At 28.0% G+C, this 21,636-nt stretch overlaps 1 protein-coding gene across 4 annotated transcripts in view; it reads left to right on the top strand.

Moving 5' to 3' along the window:
- LOC132948234 (GTPase-activating Rap/Ran-GAP domain-like protein 3) overlaps nt 1–21,636 on the top strand; it is a 385,560-nt gene that overhangs the window by 271,699 nt on the left and 92,225 nt on the right. For 2 of the 4 annotated variants that reach the window (XM_061018620.1, XM_061018619.1), the window contains exons 2-3: nt 321–842; nt 8,175–8,244. In XM_061018620.1, the coding sequence (XP_060874603.1) occupies nt 583–842; nt 8,175–8,244 (330 nt within the window). In that variant the 5' untranslated portion in view covers nt 321–582. The remainder of the gene's footprint in view (nt 1–320; nt 843–8,174; nt 8,245–21,636) is intronic. The other 2 variants (XM_061018621.1, XM_061018622.1) reach the window with 1 other exon arrangement.

Raw genomic sequence — 21,636 nt, 5'->3', positions numbered from 1 at the left:
TATAATATATTATAGTACTTATAACCTACCTACCAATCTTGGGTAGTATTCCGATTAAAGTATTCAAAATCCATTTCCTAAAATGTAAAAAATTTTTTTCCTTGTATTTCTGGAAATGTTTACAATATTAATTATTATACATATTTTAAATCAAGTATCAACAACTTAAATTATATTATATTTGGATTTACTAAATTATATATGGTGGCGCTAATATCAAATTTTTCTGAATAATATTTAAAACAAAAACTAAAAAGTATTTTAAATACTTTATTCGGAATACTATTTTTATGAAATATTTGAATACTATTTTTTAAAAGGTATTCGAGTATTCATTCCAAATATAACAAAAGTCGAAAATCGCGGGAAACTCGTGACAAACTCTCCTCCGCCCGCGACGTTCAACCGATTTGTAAGAGCCGCGTGCCGGAACACCCGTCGGACTGTCATTGCCGTAATATCATTGTTGTCGTTGTTGTCGTTTCCAACACGGACTCGCGAGCGTGGCGACGGCGGTCGTCCGTCGGAGGCGGCGGCGACGGATCAGCCGGCGACGCCGAACGGACGTCGTCGGCGACCACCATGAAGCTGGTGTCGCGTCTCCGAGGCGTGGACAACAGGGACGGTCAACAGCAGCCGCCGCCACCGCCGTCCACGTTACCGGGTGGCCGGCGGCTGAGCGTGGCCGCCGCCCCTCCCCGCGCCGCGTCATCCACTGGCATCATAGCGGCCAGGGACCGGTCCAGGTCGCTGTGCGTCGAACGGCTGGGCCTGGCCACGCTCCTTCACCCGGCCGCCATACCGGTCAGAGAGCTCAACAGGAGGCGGGCCTCGTCCGCACTGTGAGTATTTTCATTTTACTAAAGCTGTTCGCGAACGAAACACCGTCCGCGTGGGGTTGCATACTTAAGATATACACTCGACGTTTGGGACAAATAAGCGCGGTGTGTGGTGTAAGATAATTGATTTAAGGTCCTGAACTTGCAAAATCTTAACGCCTACAATATTATTATTATTATTATGACTTGTAGCGGGAGGTTTGGATTTTTGAAAGTGCACCGTAAAAAAAGAATTTAATCTTGATATCTTTAGATAATTCGGCCAAATGCGATATTATTATATTAAAACATGAATAGCGTATTGGTTTTTTTGTCGAATGACTATTCATGTTATTATAGTATAGACTATACTATAGACTCTGTTTGACACGCCATAAAAAACAACACAACATTACATTATTTTTTCGTGAAAAATATTTAGTTAAGTAACATATTGCTATTTTTAGATATTATTTTAGATAATATTTGTGTTGCGTTTTCAAAGATTTTCAGATCATCAATAAGCAAACCCCAATTCAATTACCCATGCATTAAGTTTTGTGTAGAAAAAATAATTATTGATTCTTTTGTAGGTATTTTCCAAAAACTCACATTAAAAATTAATATTAGGTATTCTAAAAGTACCTAACATATAATGTATCAAAAAGTTAACCGTTTATCGGCTTCAAATGGACTTTGTAATTTAGAGTCGTTAAAATGTTAAGTTTTAAATAGGTTCTATAAATGTTAAAAATATTATTTTAATACATTGAAATAAAATATAATTTATTAATCAGTAAATGACTTCTTATAGTTTCATCTAATAACAAACTTTAATTTTAGTTTCAAATAATACAACTCGGCTAAGGTGTCTCCAACAAAGAATTTTAACTTTGAAATTAGCTAACCATTCGAGGAGCTTGAAAATGTAACATGATTTTATTGTTTGTTTACTAATTATATTAAAATAAAAAAAAACTTAGAGACCGGATATTTGATACTTATCTCTTGTGTTCAGATATCGGTATATTATAGTGTCTAATATTTGTAAGTTATTTTTTTATTAAATAATGAGTCCTCATTATTTGAATTCTGAATCACAATAACAGTGACCCATAATAAATAATAATATTGTAAAAACCATTTTCAAAGTAGGTATTATTTTACATTTAGAGAATCTACTGTGAAAGTCAATAAATTGCATTTTTATTAACATTCTCATAGATTATATGTAAGTACTTAAATATAATTCTCAATTTATAGTGATTATATACCGCTTTTTACATTTAATTCCGTTGAAAATACATACATACTAATATTATACATGTATATACAGTAGGTTATCTTTAATAGGCTATAATAGTAATTTAAAATATTTCAGTCCATATTATAATATCGTATATAATATTATATATTGTGTTTGAAAACGAATTGCAAAACAATAGGATTTTTATTTTGTATTTAATTATTAATGTTGTTGGTACTTCTAAAATGAAACTATTCATAATATTAGTCAAAGTAAAATTAAAATTGTATAGGTTAAGATTTTAAGTTAAATGTAATTATAATGTTAGTCTTATTAGATTATTGATAAGAATGTTGTTTATTTTTTTTTATTCAATGTAGGTATACATACTGATTAGAGTAGAGACATAGTAATTCACAAAAAAAATTTTCTGAATGATTAGGTAACATCGTACCTATGTAATACTTAAATTTATTTTGATTAAAATTTATAAAATGGAACTGTTGTTAATTGTATGGGTTTAACAACAATTTTCAAAAAGTTAATTTAACATTTCATTCTTATATATGAAACCCAATGTAGAAAGTTCCAGAAATTGTTTTATTTAGATTTTAGATCTAAAAACCTTTATGGGATTACATAGTAGTTTTATCTTAAACAAATCTTTAAATTTTGCGTTGTACCAAATGTTCATTATTGTCACAGTGGACACAAGACATTGAAATTATTGGACGAATGACAAGCTGGCTACAAACATTTTTAATTATTAGGTACTATTTCGCGAGTCGTAGCATGGGACTACTTACCAGATTCATGATAAATCCATAAAAACGTTTTCAATTCCCACGGTGCATCAGGTTATCATACTTCTCAAAGTGGTATTTGGATCGTAAAAAAATGTTATACGCTATCATAAAAAGAAAAATTATACCCCATAGTACACTTTATTCAATGGAATTATAGATCATATCAGCTATATTGATTTATACTGAATATTTGGCATGTCATCAAATGTTTAAAAATATTAAATTAACATATTGTTTGATATTTCCAGATTTACGTTTAGTGAAAGTAATGTAAAAACACTAAAATAATTTTAAAAAGTATCGACTACCTATTTTTAAACTGAATACAGCATTTTTTTTATATACGATGTTCAATATCTTAAATTTATAATATTTTGTATGTTGAGAAATATAACACGCATGTCCCCAAATCCACCACAACTGAAAATTTTCTTATGCAATTATTTATCATGTAAATAACAAGAATTTTCACGACAAATTTCATAATTTGAATGCATTTGGTTCAAGCGTAAATCAAAGATAAATAAGGGGAGGGGGGGGGGTCAGTGATTTGTGTCTACCCAACTCTGATATTGAGGACGTAATTAGGAGTGATCAAAATGCCGGGAAAATTTGGGAAAATTTCTGAAAAAAATCTTTTTTTCCCAGAGCTTTGAAAAATGTGGAAAAATTGGAAAATATTAAAATAATACATTTCCAAAAAAAATCAAAGCTTTTGGAAAATTAAAAAATATCTGAATTTTCGGAAAAATAAAATTTTATTTACGCTTAAAAATTAAAATATTCTAAGTTAAAAAAAAACCATTTAAAAAAAAATATATAAGGAACCTGTAATTGTAATTTCACATTTGCCAATACAGTTATCAATGTTTCATTTTATTAAATTTAAAATTTAATCTATTAAAAATATTAATACGGATATTTCAATATTTGTTCTAAAAATAACGTAGTTACATATCAAATAGATATTTATATGGAAGAGTTTATTCCCCTGAAAATAAACCACCTGTATTTTTAAATGTTTTATAATTAATATTACATGAAGTTGTAGATAAATATAGACAGCGCACGATTAACAAATGAGTAATGAAAATATTAATTATTAGGAAAATACGGAACAACACAACTTCATTGGAGGTATATGATAATATTTTATAAAAAAAAAACAGTTTTTTTCGTCAAAACCATTTTTTCGGAAATTTTAAATGAACCCAAATTTTTTCAATTTTTATCGAAATTTTGATCCCTAGTAATTAGCATGTATTTGCATGGCACTTGCATCGAAATAAATTATATTTTGTCCTAATTCGCACATGTCTTCAGCACCGACCCGAAGTGAAATATTTGGATTTCCCACATTTTTCCATCATTATTCAGCACGTATTTGCACGACCAAACCCATAATTCGCTCGTCCATTTACATTTTTTGTTAGGCTAAGGTTAGAAAATCATGTGAAAATTCCATTTTCTTCCAATTCCATTTTACTCACCCACCTCAGATTGCACTTAAACATTACGAAATATATTTACTAAAAAACAATTTCCAATAGTAATCATTACATTTATTACCAAATAGTAAGTATAGACTCTGTATAGAATAACGGAAATTTAAACTATACTTTGGTATTGAAAATAACTAAGCATATTTTTTCCTGTCTAATAATTTACAATAATAATTATTGAGGGGAACGGAGTTGCCGAGCGGACTAAGGCGTTGGTTGCAACGCGCACCGTCACCGGTTCGAACTCGGCCACGGGTGGCATTTTTCTTTGGGCATTCACCCCACTCGGGTATGGCAAATACCTACGGGTGCCCACTTATAAATTCAGTCAAAACAAACACGCACCTATTCAAAACCTACAGTACCCTCCCCCCACAGGCCAATGACCTGTTGTCGAAGCCTCAACCAAAAAACAAAAAAAATTACCGACCAACTTTGGAAATCTAACGCCGTGTCCAAAGTAAATGCGTCCGATGCGTCTATAAACAAAACAGCTTCGCCGCATCGGACGCAATTGGAACAGCACGGTCTGAGTATAAATCGCACGCACTCGCTGCATTTACTTTGGACACGGCGTAAGGGTTACTTACAGAAGAGACCTAGAGACCTCCTCCTCGTCCATAGTTATTTCAAAAATATTTTTTTCTTATAAATCAGGGCACACAATTTAGATTCTATTTTAAAAAAATTATAATAATAATGTATTAAGTAATAATTTAGATTAATTTTATCGTATACCTATTGTTTAAATTGTACATTGTTAAATAGTAACAAAATTAGTAACGACGAAGAACAGTTGATCGTAATTGTTTAAAATAATAACTCTTAAACAATAATAATAAATAAACAAAACAAACAAACAACAGTAGGTAAGTACACACGGGTGGCACACCTCTTTCCACGAAATATTTATTTCATCCACACGTCGGTAACATAATGTATAATTACCGGATGAGAATTAATGTAATTATGAGTACGTACTAGCCAGTGTACTGCGTAGTATATTGAATATGATTAGGATTTAAATATTAATAACTACATTGTGGGCTGTAATTCATTGAAAAAAACCAGTCATATTCAACAATTAAAATTGTTAACACGATGTTTGTAATTTATAGCAAATAGTTTTTGATAAAATAAAAATAAATTATAATTCATAGCACGTGTAATATTTAGATTTGTCTTTTTGTAAACACATTTCCATTGGGTAATGTTTATTTTTAACAATATTTCCATCGTAAAATAGTGACATACTGAATCAACTATGCACACTAAATAATGCTATAAGATAAAACATTAGGCGTATACATATTTTTCTTGAATCCCTCTAAATGCAAATATACTTGAGTCGTTAAGAATTTTATTGAGTACATAATGTTGTATATTTTACGGTATCAATTCAAGTGGAAAATTTGAATTTATTTATGAATTTTTGTCATAAAAATGCATACAAGCGTAAACTCTCATGTACTTGATATTTTCTTATGAATGCTCGATTTCGTGTTTTGAAGCTTTGCAACATGTGCACTAGCACGGGGATTTGAAAACCTTGTCAAATTCATGAATGCGGTTAATTTTTTCACTGGTAAATGTTAAATAATAATATGTTATCGTTTTGAGCTCAATTCAAAACATTGTTTGTATTAATTTACATCGAATTGATATTTTTGATGTCATAATATTGATATTACTATAAATAGCTTTGTTAAGTAATATTTACTAATTTTGATTTAGGTTAATGAATTAAAAATTTGTTTTTATAAACGTAACGGGAGTACGGGACACTGGTCATGGATCCAGGCTTAGTCCTAAAGTTCGACATAGGTTAAAAAAACATAAAGTAACTATACTATACTGTTATTAAAATTATTATTATTACTAAAAAAAATTTAAAATATAATTCGAACAGTTTTTTTTGATAAAGGATTAACAGTTAGAGTAACTCATTCATTATTTTAATTTAGGTTTACATTATATTATTTGAAACTGACAATTTGTATTGCTAAGACGTGACAATTAATGTAATAGCGGTATAGGATAACCATTAGATATAATTAAAAAAATCACAACATTTTATATTTAAAAAATACGTATTCTACTATGTTTACTCTTAAAGTGATTTTTATATAAAACAAAAATAAATAGTTATTTTGATTAATTTCAGTATTATAAACTATAAAATAGTATTGTCTAATCGTATAATTAAAATTATAGTACGTACAAATATATATGTAATACATTTAAATATTTAACTACCTACTGGTATAGAACATTACCTAGTTAATTAAATGTGTAACATAAGTTATTGATGTGAAATATTTTGGTTTTGTGTTATCAAAGGGAAATAATATAATGTACACACATAGATACCCGTAGGGAAAAGAAAGCTCAACCCAAAAGCTTGCCAAAAACACTGTTTTTAATGGCTTCTTGTTAAAGTTTAATGTTAGAAAAAACTTTTTCAATAAATTGTTTTACAACTGTTACCTACTGTCTTATTTTCATCCTTTTTTAAAAGAAAATTATGCAAATAAGTAAATAAGCAAAAATAGTTGATTTATTTTATAGTACATGTTTTAATTTAAAAAAAAAATGTACAGCCTACCTTTTTTGTGAACTTAAGGTGAATACCATAATTTTAAATAATATCAATATAGTAGATCTATTACCAAATATTATTACTTGCAATATATCAGTGTAAAGTACACGTGTTAAGTGACTTGTATTAAATACAAAGAAGTAATTTTATTTTCTTATATACCTAATTATAAAATATGTCCCTACGGGTAAATAAAATATGTTATCAATTAATTATTGTTACGCATATCTCAACTCAGATGAAACTTGATAAATACCTAGATAAAAATAGTTAGGTACTCAATTACAATATAATATATATAATATTATCATAATTAATTGTATGCTATGATTCATGTCATTTCAAATGATTTTCTTTCATTGATTATATCTGTTTCGTCTTAATATTCTTACCTAGTTTATGTAGTAGTAACTTTTATTGTTGCTGAACTATATTTATTTTTTTCAATTATTTATAATTTAAAATATGAGATTATTGTTAGTTGGGTACTTGTTTATTGTTTATACTCGACAAAACACCAACTACAATTTCACATAAGCAATACACCTCATATATTATTTAATTTTGCCATCCCCCACCCGGGCGTGGCAGATACCTACGGGTGACCACTAGAAAATTGTGCCAAACTAACAAACACACGTGTTTAAACCTACAGTATCCTCCACACAGTTAAAAACCACCCAAAGGCCTAAGTTTCCGCGGAATAATTAATAATAAATAAAAAAAAATCATTTAATTTAAAATAGTAGTTAGTATAAATGTATAATAAATACATTTGTGTTAAAGAAACCATATTTTTTTTTTATTTTCTCTGTGTATAATATTGAATATATTTTGTTTAGTTAGGCTGATAATAGTATAGTCTTCGTATAAGTTGTTATAATATTTAATAGGTAGTTAATTTATTTATTCATGAACTGGAAATATTTATAAATATTTTTATTGAAGGATTTTTTACATTTTATACTCACACAATATAATATAATATATACATTATACACATATTAGTTTTAGACTATAAGTAAATAAGTAAATACTGTGTAACTGCTTATTTTCCTGCGTTTAACATCTTATGAGTAGATTAATTTGAATTAATTCTGGATAATATTTATCGTAGTTAAAGTTTTTTTAAAGCTTACCACTTAAACAAAATTAAAAATTAAAAAATATATTAATTTAAAATAATAATTTACTTTTTTTCAGATCGTCGTCTAATGATCTCATATCTAGACGTGGTGTCTTCAGCAGGCGTCATTACGGTTCTGTTGAATTAGTAAGTAAATTATCGGTATTAACTAATATAGGGAGATACAGGGAAAACATTTTTTTTAATACTAAATAAGAGTGAATGGATCTGCGTAAAAATGATTAACATTTAAGTGCTTTTGAAATCCAATTTAAACTTGTGTAGAATAAACACATTAGGAAGATATTTCAGAGAATAAATAGAAAAAAGAGAATTTGAAGATAAATGATTAAATTCGTGATACGATTTTGTAGGTAAACATATAAGGTGTATTTTTGATGGTAGGTATATAGCATTGTGTTGTTGTCCACACTTTTTGTCTGAATTACTGATAAAAAAAGACTGCAGAAATTCGTATATAGCATCATAGTTGATTTAATTCGTTCCGGAAGAAAGGCTTACGTTTGTGTCTATTATATAAAAAATATATAAGCTCTATCAAAAGCGTTTTAGTGTGACTGCTCAGAGATTTCCATTAGTCGTTTTATCCGTTTTCCTCTGTAACTTCCACCTATTACACCAAAATTGTCATCTCCTCGGCTTAACTCTTTTAGAGGGTAAAAATATTAAATATCCGTTTTATATCATAACCGTTTTGGTAGCCATTGGGTATGAGAGTTTCTACAAACCCTTTTCGAAGCCACTATGCTATAGCTGATTCCCAGCCAACGCTGTAATGTCAACATTACTAATTTTTTTATGTATATATAATATAATTTTATACTAAATAATAAGGTAGGTAGGTTCCTTTATTCAACTTGATTAAATTAGTAAGAATATAATTCAATCGAGGAAATGACTATGATTGAAAAACTGTTGATTAAATCAAGAGACATTAACAGTTTATATCCTGATTCAGAGTTCATGAATTTTAAACGGCACTGTTGTACATTCTAAATATTATTATAATATAAGTAGAAAATATGGTTTAACTGTTCTATACTTAATTTTTACTTTAAGTGCACTGTGTATGCGCGTTATAACATTTACGACCCTTCGGCTTACTCCACTGCAGCAATAAATATTGTAAAAATAAAATAATAATTTAAAATTATTAAGTATTTTTATATTATTATTTTTTATTTAAGAATGAGTGTAACGCATGACCTGCTTGCAAAATTTATTCGATATGACACACTAACAATTTAAAAACATTAGGTACCTACTAATGAAACATATTTTTATAAATTGAATTAACTATACATACATTTCAATAGTATTTTTAAATTAATAGATTAACTGAATAATTATCATAGACACATCTATTGTATTTTAAGGTATCGTAAATATATTTTTTTCTTTTAAAGAAAAAAAATGAGCGCATTTTTAGTACTTAATAATTAGAGAGTTGTATAGTATAAAATAATTTGATTACAACTTTTTTTCTGTAGGTAGGTAACTAATCAACGAACCTTATTAAATATGATAATATCTCTATCCAGTATAAATAATGTGATTAGGTATTTATAATACGCTTTTGTTTGAAAAAGTTCCATTAATTATTAATCTATTATACGATTGTACTTAATTAAGTAGGTAGGTACCTATGCATACATATTAATATATTATGTATTATAAACAATACGTCTTTGAACAAATATATTCATAGAAAAGTATTTTCTAAAAATAAAGCTTTGATATTCCTTACTATTTTTATCATATTATAGTGATTTGGTAATTAATTATATAACACAAGTTTTTTTTTATACTCTGAATTATATTCTCAAAGTGTTGGTAATTAAACGAATAATTTTTTTATTCATAAGCATTAAGATAGTGAACATTGAAGTATGGATTCTGAGCCTCAATACATACAAGGAACTATCTGTAGTTTCCTTGTATTGTCTGTACATATTTAGATGAAAGGGGCTCCACCATTTTATATTAAAATCCATCTAGTCCAACCATACAATTTAAAAGCACATTTCGATGCCGAAATTTGTTTTTGGTAATTTGTCACAACTCACAATAGACAATAGTACAACCTACTGTTTTATAATTTGTGGACCTGTGAAACGAGACCAACAAAATGCTGTATAATATTATATCTGTATTATATCTATACTCTTACGGTCGTATAAACATCTGCTAATAATCCATTCGTTACTATCTAAGTAATAATTAGGTACATAATATATCCGAGAACTTGCAGACTCTGCCTATTATTTATTAGGAAGTAATGCTCCGTTCATTGATGGTAAAAAACCTTCACTATGTGTCTATGTGCAAGACAAATCACGGTGCTTGCAATCATTTTTTCGCAGTGTTTTGTAAGTAACTACCAATCTTATTGTTTTCGTATCAAAAGTCGAGGTTGTATTATTGGGATGTGGGGTCGGGTTTTTGGGTTACCTATTGACAATCATCCTGGGTGATATTTTCTCTTTCTCTGTTGGCAGTAAGGCTGGAACACATAAGCACTACGCTGTTTTCGTTAATGTCTACCCTACACAACCCATTTTCTTTCTTTAGTAAAATTTATCGATGCTTAGCTCTGACATAAATCGAACACAACCAAACTACTACTGCAGCATCTTGTATTGTATAAGCTTAATTGTCATGTTTGGTCGACAGCCGTTAAACGACACAATGCAATTCTTCGATATTGGGTGGTGTTAATTAACTTACACACTTACGCATAACGTTCGAATATATACTATGCATAGGTATATTATGCACAAAATTTTCTCTGAATAGGAATTAATATTTTTCATATTTTTTTATCGTAGGTACTGTGTATTATAGATCCTGTGATATGTGAAGTTAATTAATCGGTTTTACAATCTCAACGTTTATCATTTTTCCTAATAGAAAGATTAATCAAAATGTTTCATGTGAGAACTATACTCGGAAAACGTAATTTTCAAATTCCACAGATGTTAATGTTTGAAAAAAATAGAAAATGTTACTGTAAACCCGTAATTTTATTTTTAATAAAATTATATTTTAATCGCACCTATATTTTTAAAATAAATATTTAATAAATTATTTTCGAACAAATTTTTAAATTTTTAAACTATACCAATAAACACCGTGGTAAACTGAACTACGTTGTGAATAATTTTATGAAATGTATAATGCTCCGTTATTGTGGGTTGATATCAGTGAATCATAATGAATGCCAAACATCCCATACGCTGTATAATATTATAATAATATAACTTAATAACATGAGCACATAATTTAAATATATACTTGGTCCGGAATTTTAAATGTTTATTTTCCTAATTTTTTTTGCATAAAAATTCAACTCAGGCGGTGTGATAAACAGTGTGATATTGTATTTTATTTTCGAGCGTGGCTACTGTTCGTCATTCTTCGACATCAAAATCTTGTAAACATTTAACACACATGGTTTTGTCATAAACTATTTAACAGCTGATGTACATGACAGTAAATAGTTAATTTATAATCGTTTTTGAAAATTTAAATTACAAACTCTAACTAACAACAGAACCATGAACATTTTATGATTATTATTATCAAACCATTAATATAGTAATTTTAAAACGAGAAATAATGTACTATATAACAGTTCCATACCATATATATTTATATAATATTAAGACAATATTTGACATTTACTAAATAATAGTAATAAGACCAAAATATACAAATAGTTCATACATTATCATAATATTATATTGTATTCAATTTGAAGACATATTATTATGAAATATTGACTTCTCGAATTTAAATTTACAGATACTGTTACATAATTTAATAGTAATATAGTAATATAAGTAGGTACCTACTGGATTTTTCAACAAACCAATAAACACAACTAAGTTATATTGTAAATATAAAATACCTAGTAATTAGTACCCGAGTTTATTATTAGTAAGAATTACTTGAGTGCAATTTGTTTATCATTCAAATATGTCCTTTTTTATAAGATTTGAGACTTTTGGGTTATTTCTTAGTCAAGAAATTTGAATATAATATTATAAATAAGTAGGTACCTAACATTATTTTTACTAAATGTAACTTTTATGAATTTTTTCGTGAAATTTCCGTCTTGTGTTTTTATAAAGATTTTACTTAACAATTCCTCAAACATTATCGAAATGGGGTTTACAAATTTGCATAAAAAAAACTTGCCGTCGTTTATATATTATACGTTCATGACGTTTATGGAAATGCAATCAGCAACTAAGAAAGTATGTTTAAATATTTGATCGTATTTATATTTATATTTCCTAATATTTACAAACTTACTAAAGTTGTTTTGGTTTAGTTATTTTTCTGTGTTGTAATACAAGCTTTTAATAAGGAATACAATACCTAAATTGTTAAAATAAATCATTTTTCTTCCGCAGTGTCATTTGGTCAGATATATTTAATTTAGAATAAACAATGCTAAAATTAATTAGTGATTTAATAGTTTGATAAAGTAAGGTAATACAATACATGGTTTCATTGTTAAAATATTTTAAATTAATATATTTATAATCTTTTATGATAAATTAATTAAAATAATATACGTGGGTGTATGAATAATAATATAATATTAATTAATATTGTATTATATACTTTATTAACTATATGGACGAAACAAATAAATAAATTGCTCCAATTATATTTATGAACCTGAGTAGAATGCCCAGGTTATTTATTATACGTCGTTGGATAGGACCATCAGTCATACGAAAACAACTCAACGAAAATGAATGTATTAATCCAACTCAAGAATAATGCTTACAAATAAACCTATTAATACACAACTATATTTAAGAGCATCTGAACAAATACGTATGGGCACACCAAAACTAACAGAACTTTTGAAACCTCATTTTACTATTAATTTAATATTCGCGTGTAATAATAACATATAATTGTGTAAAGTGATCGATGTCGTTACTTAATTTTCAAATAATTTCAAAGAACTGTGAATATCTAAGATTCTATTATAATGCTTATATTTTAGTACTGTAGTCATTGTATAGGTAAAAAAATACATGAATAGTTTAAGTAAATAATACAATATCAATAAAATTTGAAATACACAAAAAATCAATGTATAGGTTGATACTTAATCTCACATATAAATATAAAACTATAGGAACACAAAAATATAAATATTATGCTTTATAATATTATATAGTGTATTAATACAACAACAATTGGCTAACTAACGATTGTAGTCTATTTTAAATGACCATAATATTATTATACTTTAAATATGGGAAATTGTAATTTTAAGTAGAAATACAACAAAATTATATTAGAATTTAATTCTATTTCGAATTTCGAACAGTGCATTTAAGATTAATCAAAACCGTTGACACATTATTTTAGCTCTGTATATTATAATTGATTTTGTTGATTTTAATATAATTCAAACACAATAACATAATATAGGTGTTTGTAAAACAAATTTAGAAATTTTTGAGCGATCGTTACTTAAATAAATGTTGTATGTGTATTTTTAAATTTTCATTACAATTATTTGTCTAGATTATGCTAAATGGCTTCATTTAAAATTGTTTTAAGAATTCCATGACAATTGTTTTCTGGTCTATATATTTTAGAAATACACATATATTGTACTTATATGTAGAGCTTGTCTAGGTTTGTGTGAAGTATTTGTTTGACGTTTCCAATTTGCTTTTTATAATTATTATTGTTCTCAGGGATTTAAAGTGTTATAAATCAATTATAAACCTAAATTTTATTTTATTACATCGAATTCGGATTTAATGTAAGTATTTAATGCTGTTTATATGTAAAGTGTATAATTAATTATTATTTCTTATGAACAATATTAATTTAACCCTTATGGTAATTTCATAGAAATCATAATGTTAGTTTGCACTTATGAATATATACATATTACATACATAATACATATTATATATATATAACTTATTTAAAGAATTTAATCCTATATTGTTTAAATATGATAGCAAAATATTACCAATTTTAACAAATAAATACATTTATTATAACTTTATTAAATACATTTTTTTTCATTTTAAGCGACCGGCAATGCACAATAATATATCAGATGATATACGATATGTATATAATATTAAGAAAATATATCTGGAGTTAAAATATAGTTCATAACTTTATGAATATAATAATTATAATCTTCACTGTTTTTTCATTCATGAATAGGATTTTGTGGTGAAAATACCACAATATGTAGATACCTATAAAGCGATACAGACACTATGAGACATAATATATAAGTAAACAATTTTTAGAAATGTTGATTATTATTTTTATTTTTGAAAAATTTACGTATTAACTATTTAATTTGACGTCCGTCAGATTTAAAACGTACCTGATACTCACACCATATTATTTATGTTGATCATGTCCAACATGCTTTTGAAATTTCATTGGATAAATGTTTTAATTTTATTTCAAAATTATAGTACACTTAAGAGTTGGAATTTGCAAAGTTTGTGTTACTAGTGTTAGAAAAAAAGTTCTATTCTACGAGTCGCTTACCAAGAACTTTATACTTATATAAATATGATTGTTCAACTTATTGAAATATATATATCATAATATGACGTGTTGACGTATTATGAAAGCACAACGTCGTATACATAATTATATAGTGTTGACTTAAAAACTAGGTATTGACAAAATATGTACATTTACTCTTGGATAACACACGCATTTGTCTTGTTGTAATTCCGATAGTTTAGTTTCTCAAGTATTAAGTTGGTAAGCACAGAGCTGAAACAGTGTTGAATTGTATTTTGCGAAACGATTTTTCCGTGGTAAGTCGGAGAGTTAATGTGAAGAACTCAGGCTAGAAGTTTCCACCCCTATATCTCGTAACTTGGGTATATTTTTTTGTGTACACCCTTGAAGTCTTTGAAGATTGATGATTCGTTGGAACCGTAAATCTTTGGAACGCAGGACATAACCACGCAGGGAGATACATATCTAAACGGTCGCAGGTTCCTGACGCTTAAATGTTTGCCACTTGAATATAGTGAAATTACGTATACCACTAACAGGAGCCAGTCGAGGATTTTGGTTAAATTGTGTAGCTACTAGAACTGTAGCTTTACCATGAATCATTTATTATAAAAGAAATATTTAATACTCAAAGATTTTATTAACTATTATAAGTAAACGTATGGTTCATTTTAAGTGGTCCATAAAAATATTTCCAAATACATACATATAATAATGTATTTAATACCTTCATATTTGGTAACAAAAAATACCACTAACTCGTAGTTGGTATAACCTATCAATCAAAAATTTAATTAAAAATAAGTAAATAATATTGAGTAATAATTATAGTAGGTACAAGTCATTATTAAGAGTGAGTACCTACCTAGCTATATAATATTTATATGCATACAATAAATTGTCTTAAACAAGTTTACATTGACATACGATACCCTACTACCCCCAAATACGAATAACATAAAGAATGGATGGAAAGCACCTCCATGATTATCTTTATGGTGTTGGGTTGTAGGTTTATTGGTTGAGTTGCAAATCTTTTTTTAATATTAAAAACTCACGTAATGTTCAAAAAAAAATTATTTTCTTATCTACAACCGTTATTTTTTCAAACAAGCGACAAGCGTACGAATTGAAACAAACTGCATTCTAAAATTATGATACCAAAAAAACTCAATAACGCAGTCGATTCTATTTGGAGGGGGGGGGGGGGGGTGCTGGGCAAATACCCAAATGTTTTTATCACTATTTGAACTTGGGTGGAAGATCGTCAAATTTCGAAGATGGGCATATAATTTCAAGCGAATTGCGTAAGTAGGTACTAAATAATGGGACCGAAAAAAACTCTACACCGCCATATACTCTTGTGGGGTGCTAGGGAAACGTTTCTCCAGCAGTTCCCCAGTTTTTTGTTTTTGAAGTGAAAACTGTAAGCGTACACATTTAGAAAGTTTTCATGCAAATGTATACAAATAGCATACTAAATATAAGCAAAAACAAAATTTTAAATATCATATTATATGGAATAGCAGGAGTAACGTACATTGTGTCTATATTTATTGAAACATATCATTGTATATTTTTATGGTAGATATACAACATGTCGAGTACAACTAAAAAATTCTAATTCTAAAATATGTCATATTTCATGACGAAGTACCTCTATTGATAAGCCCATTCATTCTTTTATTTTTGTGTCATTATTTTTATTATTTTATTAATCAAGCTTATTGTTCAGCTCTGTAACAGATGGCCTAATGAAGAATTTTGTAAAAAAAAAATAAAATATATAATATGGGTAGGTAATTTTAAAGTTGTAAGCAAATGCCAAATGGCCTCTTCGGTTTGTTGATACTTTTACTGGACCATAATCACTATTGTATGTATATTCACAGACCATAGGTACATTAATATTCAAACACAATAACGGCATTCATATTCATAATATTTAATTTAACTGTCTGTTTTCGCTTTCATACGAGTATGATTTGTTGGTAATACAACATAAACCTATATGGTCGTTAAATTCCACTGTTTCTTTTTTTATAAGCCTAGCTATGTTCTGGTCCACACACTTTTATATACATTAGTTTACATGCGTAATCGTTCGAAATAAAAGACAGGAAAAAAATTAATAACATCAGCAAACATTTCAAATGTTATTATGAACAAACAAAATTTTAAAAATTTAACTTCACTACAGAGGAACTATTATTACACTCTTCGTCCACTTTTATTCCCTAAAATATATTGATAAATACAGAACTGGCTGATCGCCATTTTATTATTTGTATCTATTTTTTTTAGTTTTATTTAACTGATATTTGTTTCATACTTTGATGTATTATAATATTATCAAATGTTTTTAAATAAAAATTGTTTTATTTAGATTTAATTTCATAGCAACACGCTATAGTTTAATTTTTATAAATCAAACTTTTCTTAAAATGTTAATTAATAATTACTATCAAATATTGATCAATTATATATGAGTTTTCAAGTTTAGGTAAACAAAGAAACATACCTCACCACTCCTTATATTTAAATTTTAAATGATTAATGAACCACTAGTTCAGGATTTTATATTTAGACACGCAACATTTTCTATAATTTAAAAACTCTGAAAAGAAAAACATAAAATATTATGGTTACAAACGTTTACGATTAAACATAACAACTTTGTGAGGTACCTACAAAATACCATAAAATAAATTATACAATACTAAAAAAACACTAAATTTTGAAAAAAATAATAGAACCCATTCATTTGGATTATTTTAGTTTTAGGTAATTAGTTATCTTTTCTCATCATTAAATTATTAATTTATCAAGATAAAAATTGTCGTCGTATTATGTTTAAAAATTATAAATAATTACACTTTTCGGATTATTAAAGTTTAATATTTTCAACACATTTCTTATAAAATAATTAGAATTCACCTAATCTCATTTCATTTTTCATTATTTTAAAAGATTAAAAATATTTTATGGAGACAAGTTATTCATCACCTTCATATAAATTCATAATATTATATATTTTATTATATTATATCATGTTAAAACATAATAAAAATCCTATTATGTTTATAAATTTGAATATCAAAGTGAAATTACCTTATCTTTATATTCAATAAACGATTGATGACGGACAGAAAAGTGTGGTCTGTTCAAAATGTAAAACGTAGTCATTCGTGAATTAGTTAGGATTCAATACAATATGTTGCTTGTAAGTTATTATGTTACACATATTATATACAGTTTCAAACGTCTACTCACTTGTTGTAATTAGTACATTACTCTAACCGATCACATAATAGTTGTTAAGGTAGTATCTATGGTCTGCATGTATATAGACAATCTCAATTTGTAATATTCATCGTACATAAAGTGTGTTTAGTTATTTAGGTCATGGTGATGATGACGTGTTCACCGGAAGTATACCCACAGGAGGTGTGTGTGTTTATAAACATATATTTAAATATCGTATTATTTTAGTGACAGGGATTTTATCTGACCGACAATTGATAATATTATTAGAACATAGGTAATAATATTATGTGTTGAAATATTTTCTGAATTCTGACGAATGTTCAAATGTGGGTGGGGGTGAGGATGCTATATCAAAATCGAGTAAAGGGGTTATCGATCGAAGTCGGCGGCGTGTGTCAGAGATAAGGAGACACCCCTACACCACCACCTATGCACCGCCACCATAGTTGCGCTCGCTCGTATTGTTACCACTGCCGTATTTCAATTCATTTTTTTTCGCTTTCCTTTTCTTTGACAATACCGAATTCACTCTATTAGCGTGAGCTCGCGTCGCTACCGTCACGTCATTAACTTGCCTGACGGGGTTATGCGCACGGCGACGCGGACGATAAATAATTATCATTATTTGCGTCCATGATTAATCCTAGCTGTCGTTAACCGACCCACTACAGCAGCACCACCCCCCATCGTTGGTTTTCGATTTTTTTTTGATTTTTTATTTCGCAAACGCGTATAATATTCATAAATATATATTATAAATTATAATATAACAGTTGTCGAGTACGCGGCTGCCGGGAAGATGATGCCAACCGTGTCATTATATTATAAGAAAGAGGCACTAAAATTCGTAACGTATATGCGGGTTGCTATTTTTCGACTAATGGCGATGATGGCGATATCGTATGTATAGAGACGAAAGCTCGATTGCTCGCGTTTGCTGTAAAAGGATTTAAATGAAATGCCGGCGAAAGCAGCAATCGCACAAGGACTGATATTAAAATGATATCTAAGAACGTTTTGTTAATAATAATTGTTCTATCGACGAAATAAAAGCCGATGATTTCTATATACAAATATAATATATTATGCGTTATTTTTATTTTTTAACGTACATATATTTTTGTGCTGGCGACAGATATTTTATTTTTCTAACCGATATTTTCTAACGCTTTGTATATCACCATAGAAACGAATAAAATGTTAAAATTACCTAATCCTCACTAAGTATATATACAATTAATGGTTGCTTATGAAAACATATTATTTATGATTCATACATTTTATTCGAAGTGGAAAATTTCTAATAGCGTTCTACGTTTATGTCCCACAATTATTTTTTTTAAATATATTTTTATTAAACAGTAGGCATTCCGATTTACGCTGTCGATATATCATAATATCTAAAAATATATTATGGAAGTACCAAGCTCGTTTCCATATAATTTAAAAACTCTATTATGCACAATAATATAATATTGGAGTAGGCATAATATAGGTAGGTAATCGGATACGCAAATGATAAAATTATATGAACCAATTATGTGTTAAGAGGGTGTGCTAGTGTGTTTCATTTTGTTGTACACAAATACTAGGTAAAACCGTTGTACTAGTACGTACAAAGTATTAAATTATGTGACATCGTTGCTTCTGACGATCCATATTATCCATACACTGTATACAGGCTCTATAGGCCGGCTTAACACCATGTTTTTAATACGTTTTGTATACTATTCGTATTTACTTAGATTGCGTAAATAAAGAAGTATAATATCATGTATATTCGTTTTACTGACAGTTTAACAAAAGTCATTGTATCCTTGAACTCGGTAGGTTTTAGTGGAGTATTATTTTAATAACGTTTATTTGAGTAGTTACGTATAAATATTATATTTGCAATCCAGTGTTAAACGTTACCTATTGATAATTGATTTATGAAAAATATGTAGGTATCTGTTTATATTATCTAAATAAAAATAATTTAAGATGTCTTTTGTTACATCCATTTAAATAAAACTAAATCGTAGGCATCAGCAGCTATGGCCATTAGCATTTTTAAGGGGGTTACGGTCGATTATAGAACACGTGTATGCGGAGCAAGGATTCGTCACTAAAAACCCGTGCGATCACCCATCCGGGAACGATCGGCCGATGCTTGATCTAAGAACAGGATAGTCACTGAGGCCAACCACCAAACTAAACATGCCCCGATGTATTATTTATTTTTATATTTTTAGGGTGGAGATTAAGCTTATTCGCGTTTAATACAATGGTATTTACGACTTTACGAGTGTAAAAATTATACTATTAGTGTTAATGCAAGAAATATTACTCAATCGTAGAAACATTAAATGGTGCCAATTTTCATTGAACTATAGTGTTCTATACAACTATACAGTTGTATTTTGTATGTGCAATAATTTATTACTATCGTATATTCGTATTATTATTTACACGGCCGAAATATTCAAATATATTTTAATGAACGCATTTCAAATATAATTCATTTTTATTTTATCCAAATGTAAATGCAGCATATAACGTTGATTAACTTGCTGGAATGTATCATAAGTTACAACCTATACATTTTGATTATCATGGATAAAATAACAGTGAACTACCTGAATAATAAAAATACCAAACTGACAGCAGTAAACACGGGCATGTAGAAAGGTATGCACATTTAAAGATACTTAAATATTAGGTCAGTTAAATTAAATATTTAGGTATATATATTATATTCATACTAATATTTTAAATTAGGTATTATAAAATAGAAAATCTTAAAACAATTGGTATTAATGTATGTCGTAAATGTTAAAAGAACTAAAGATAGGGAGGTACCTACTAACAAAAAAAATGGGTCTAAACTTACGCATTTTATGCCTCTAAATCGTAGGCGTAATCTGGGGTGGCAAGGGGGGGGGGGACTGCCCCATCAGATATTTAACTGAGTTGGCAATAGCGTCATTTTATCTTAAAGATTTATAGTGAGAACTTTGTATAAATAAATAAATGTTTATGGATTCATAGAAAATAAATCATAATAGGTATAAAACTATAATATTATAAGATTTTATTAATTAGTATAATTATATTTATAGAAAAATTACATTATATTTTAAATGCAAGGTTCAAATTATGTATAAATAATTTTCCTTTTTCTATTATATATATTGTATCAATATTATCTAGATAAGCATTTTAATGCCATTTTGCATAAAAAATCTACCATCATTGGAAATTGCTTAATTTAAAAAAGAATGTTAGGTATGCAACGGTAGCTGTCACCAGCAGACCATGTTTGGCGTCACTAACGTGAAGAACACGGTTATTAAACTGAATAAAACAAAATAAAAATATATTTTTCAGATATTTGGTTTTCCAGACAAATGTTGATTAAATTGTTTAAAAATAAAATAATTGCACACAACATAATATTACATAATATACATTTTTAAAGATGTTCAATTATATAATGAATTTCAGCAACATCTTATTTAATACAATTTAAATTGATTGATTACATAATATGTTTCAATACAACATTTAAGGCACTTAAAAGTATATACCCTGTCAGTATCAATTTTGATTACCTACAGTGTAATCATAAAATTTGTCCTTGAACATTTTAACGGATACAACTCGTATAGAAGGTCGTAGATCATTTTTTTTATTATCATTGCGTAATGTGTAAAATTACTTTCTCTGCAT

Source organism: Metopolophium dirhodum, chromosome 7 (assembly GCF_019925205.1).
Source record: "Metopolophium dirhodum isolate CAU chromosome 7, ASM1992520v1, whole genome shotgun sequence".
NCBI classification, from domain to species: domain Eukaryota; kingdom Metazoa; phylum Arthropoda; class Insecta; order Hemiptera; family Aphididae; genus Metopolophium; species Metopolophium dirhodum.
Note: the sequence above shows the minus strand (reverse complement) of the source record. Positions and strands in the feature narration are given on the sequence as shown.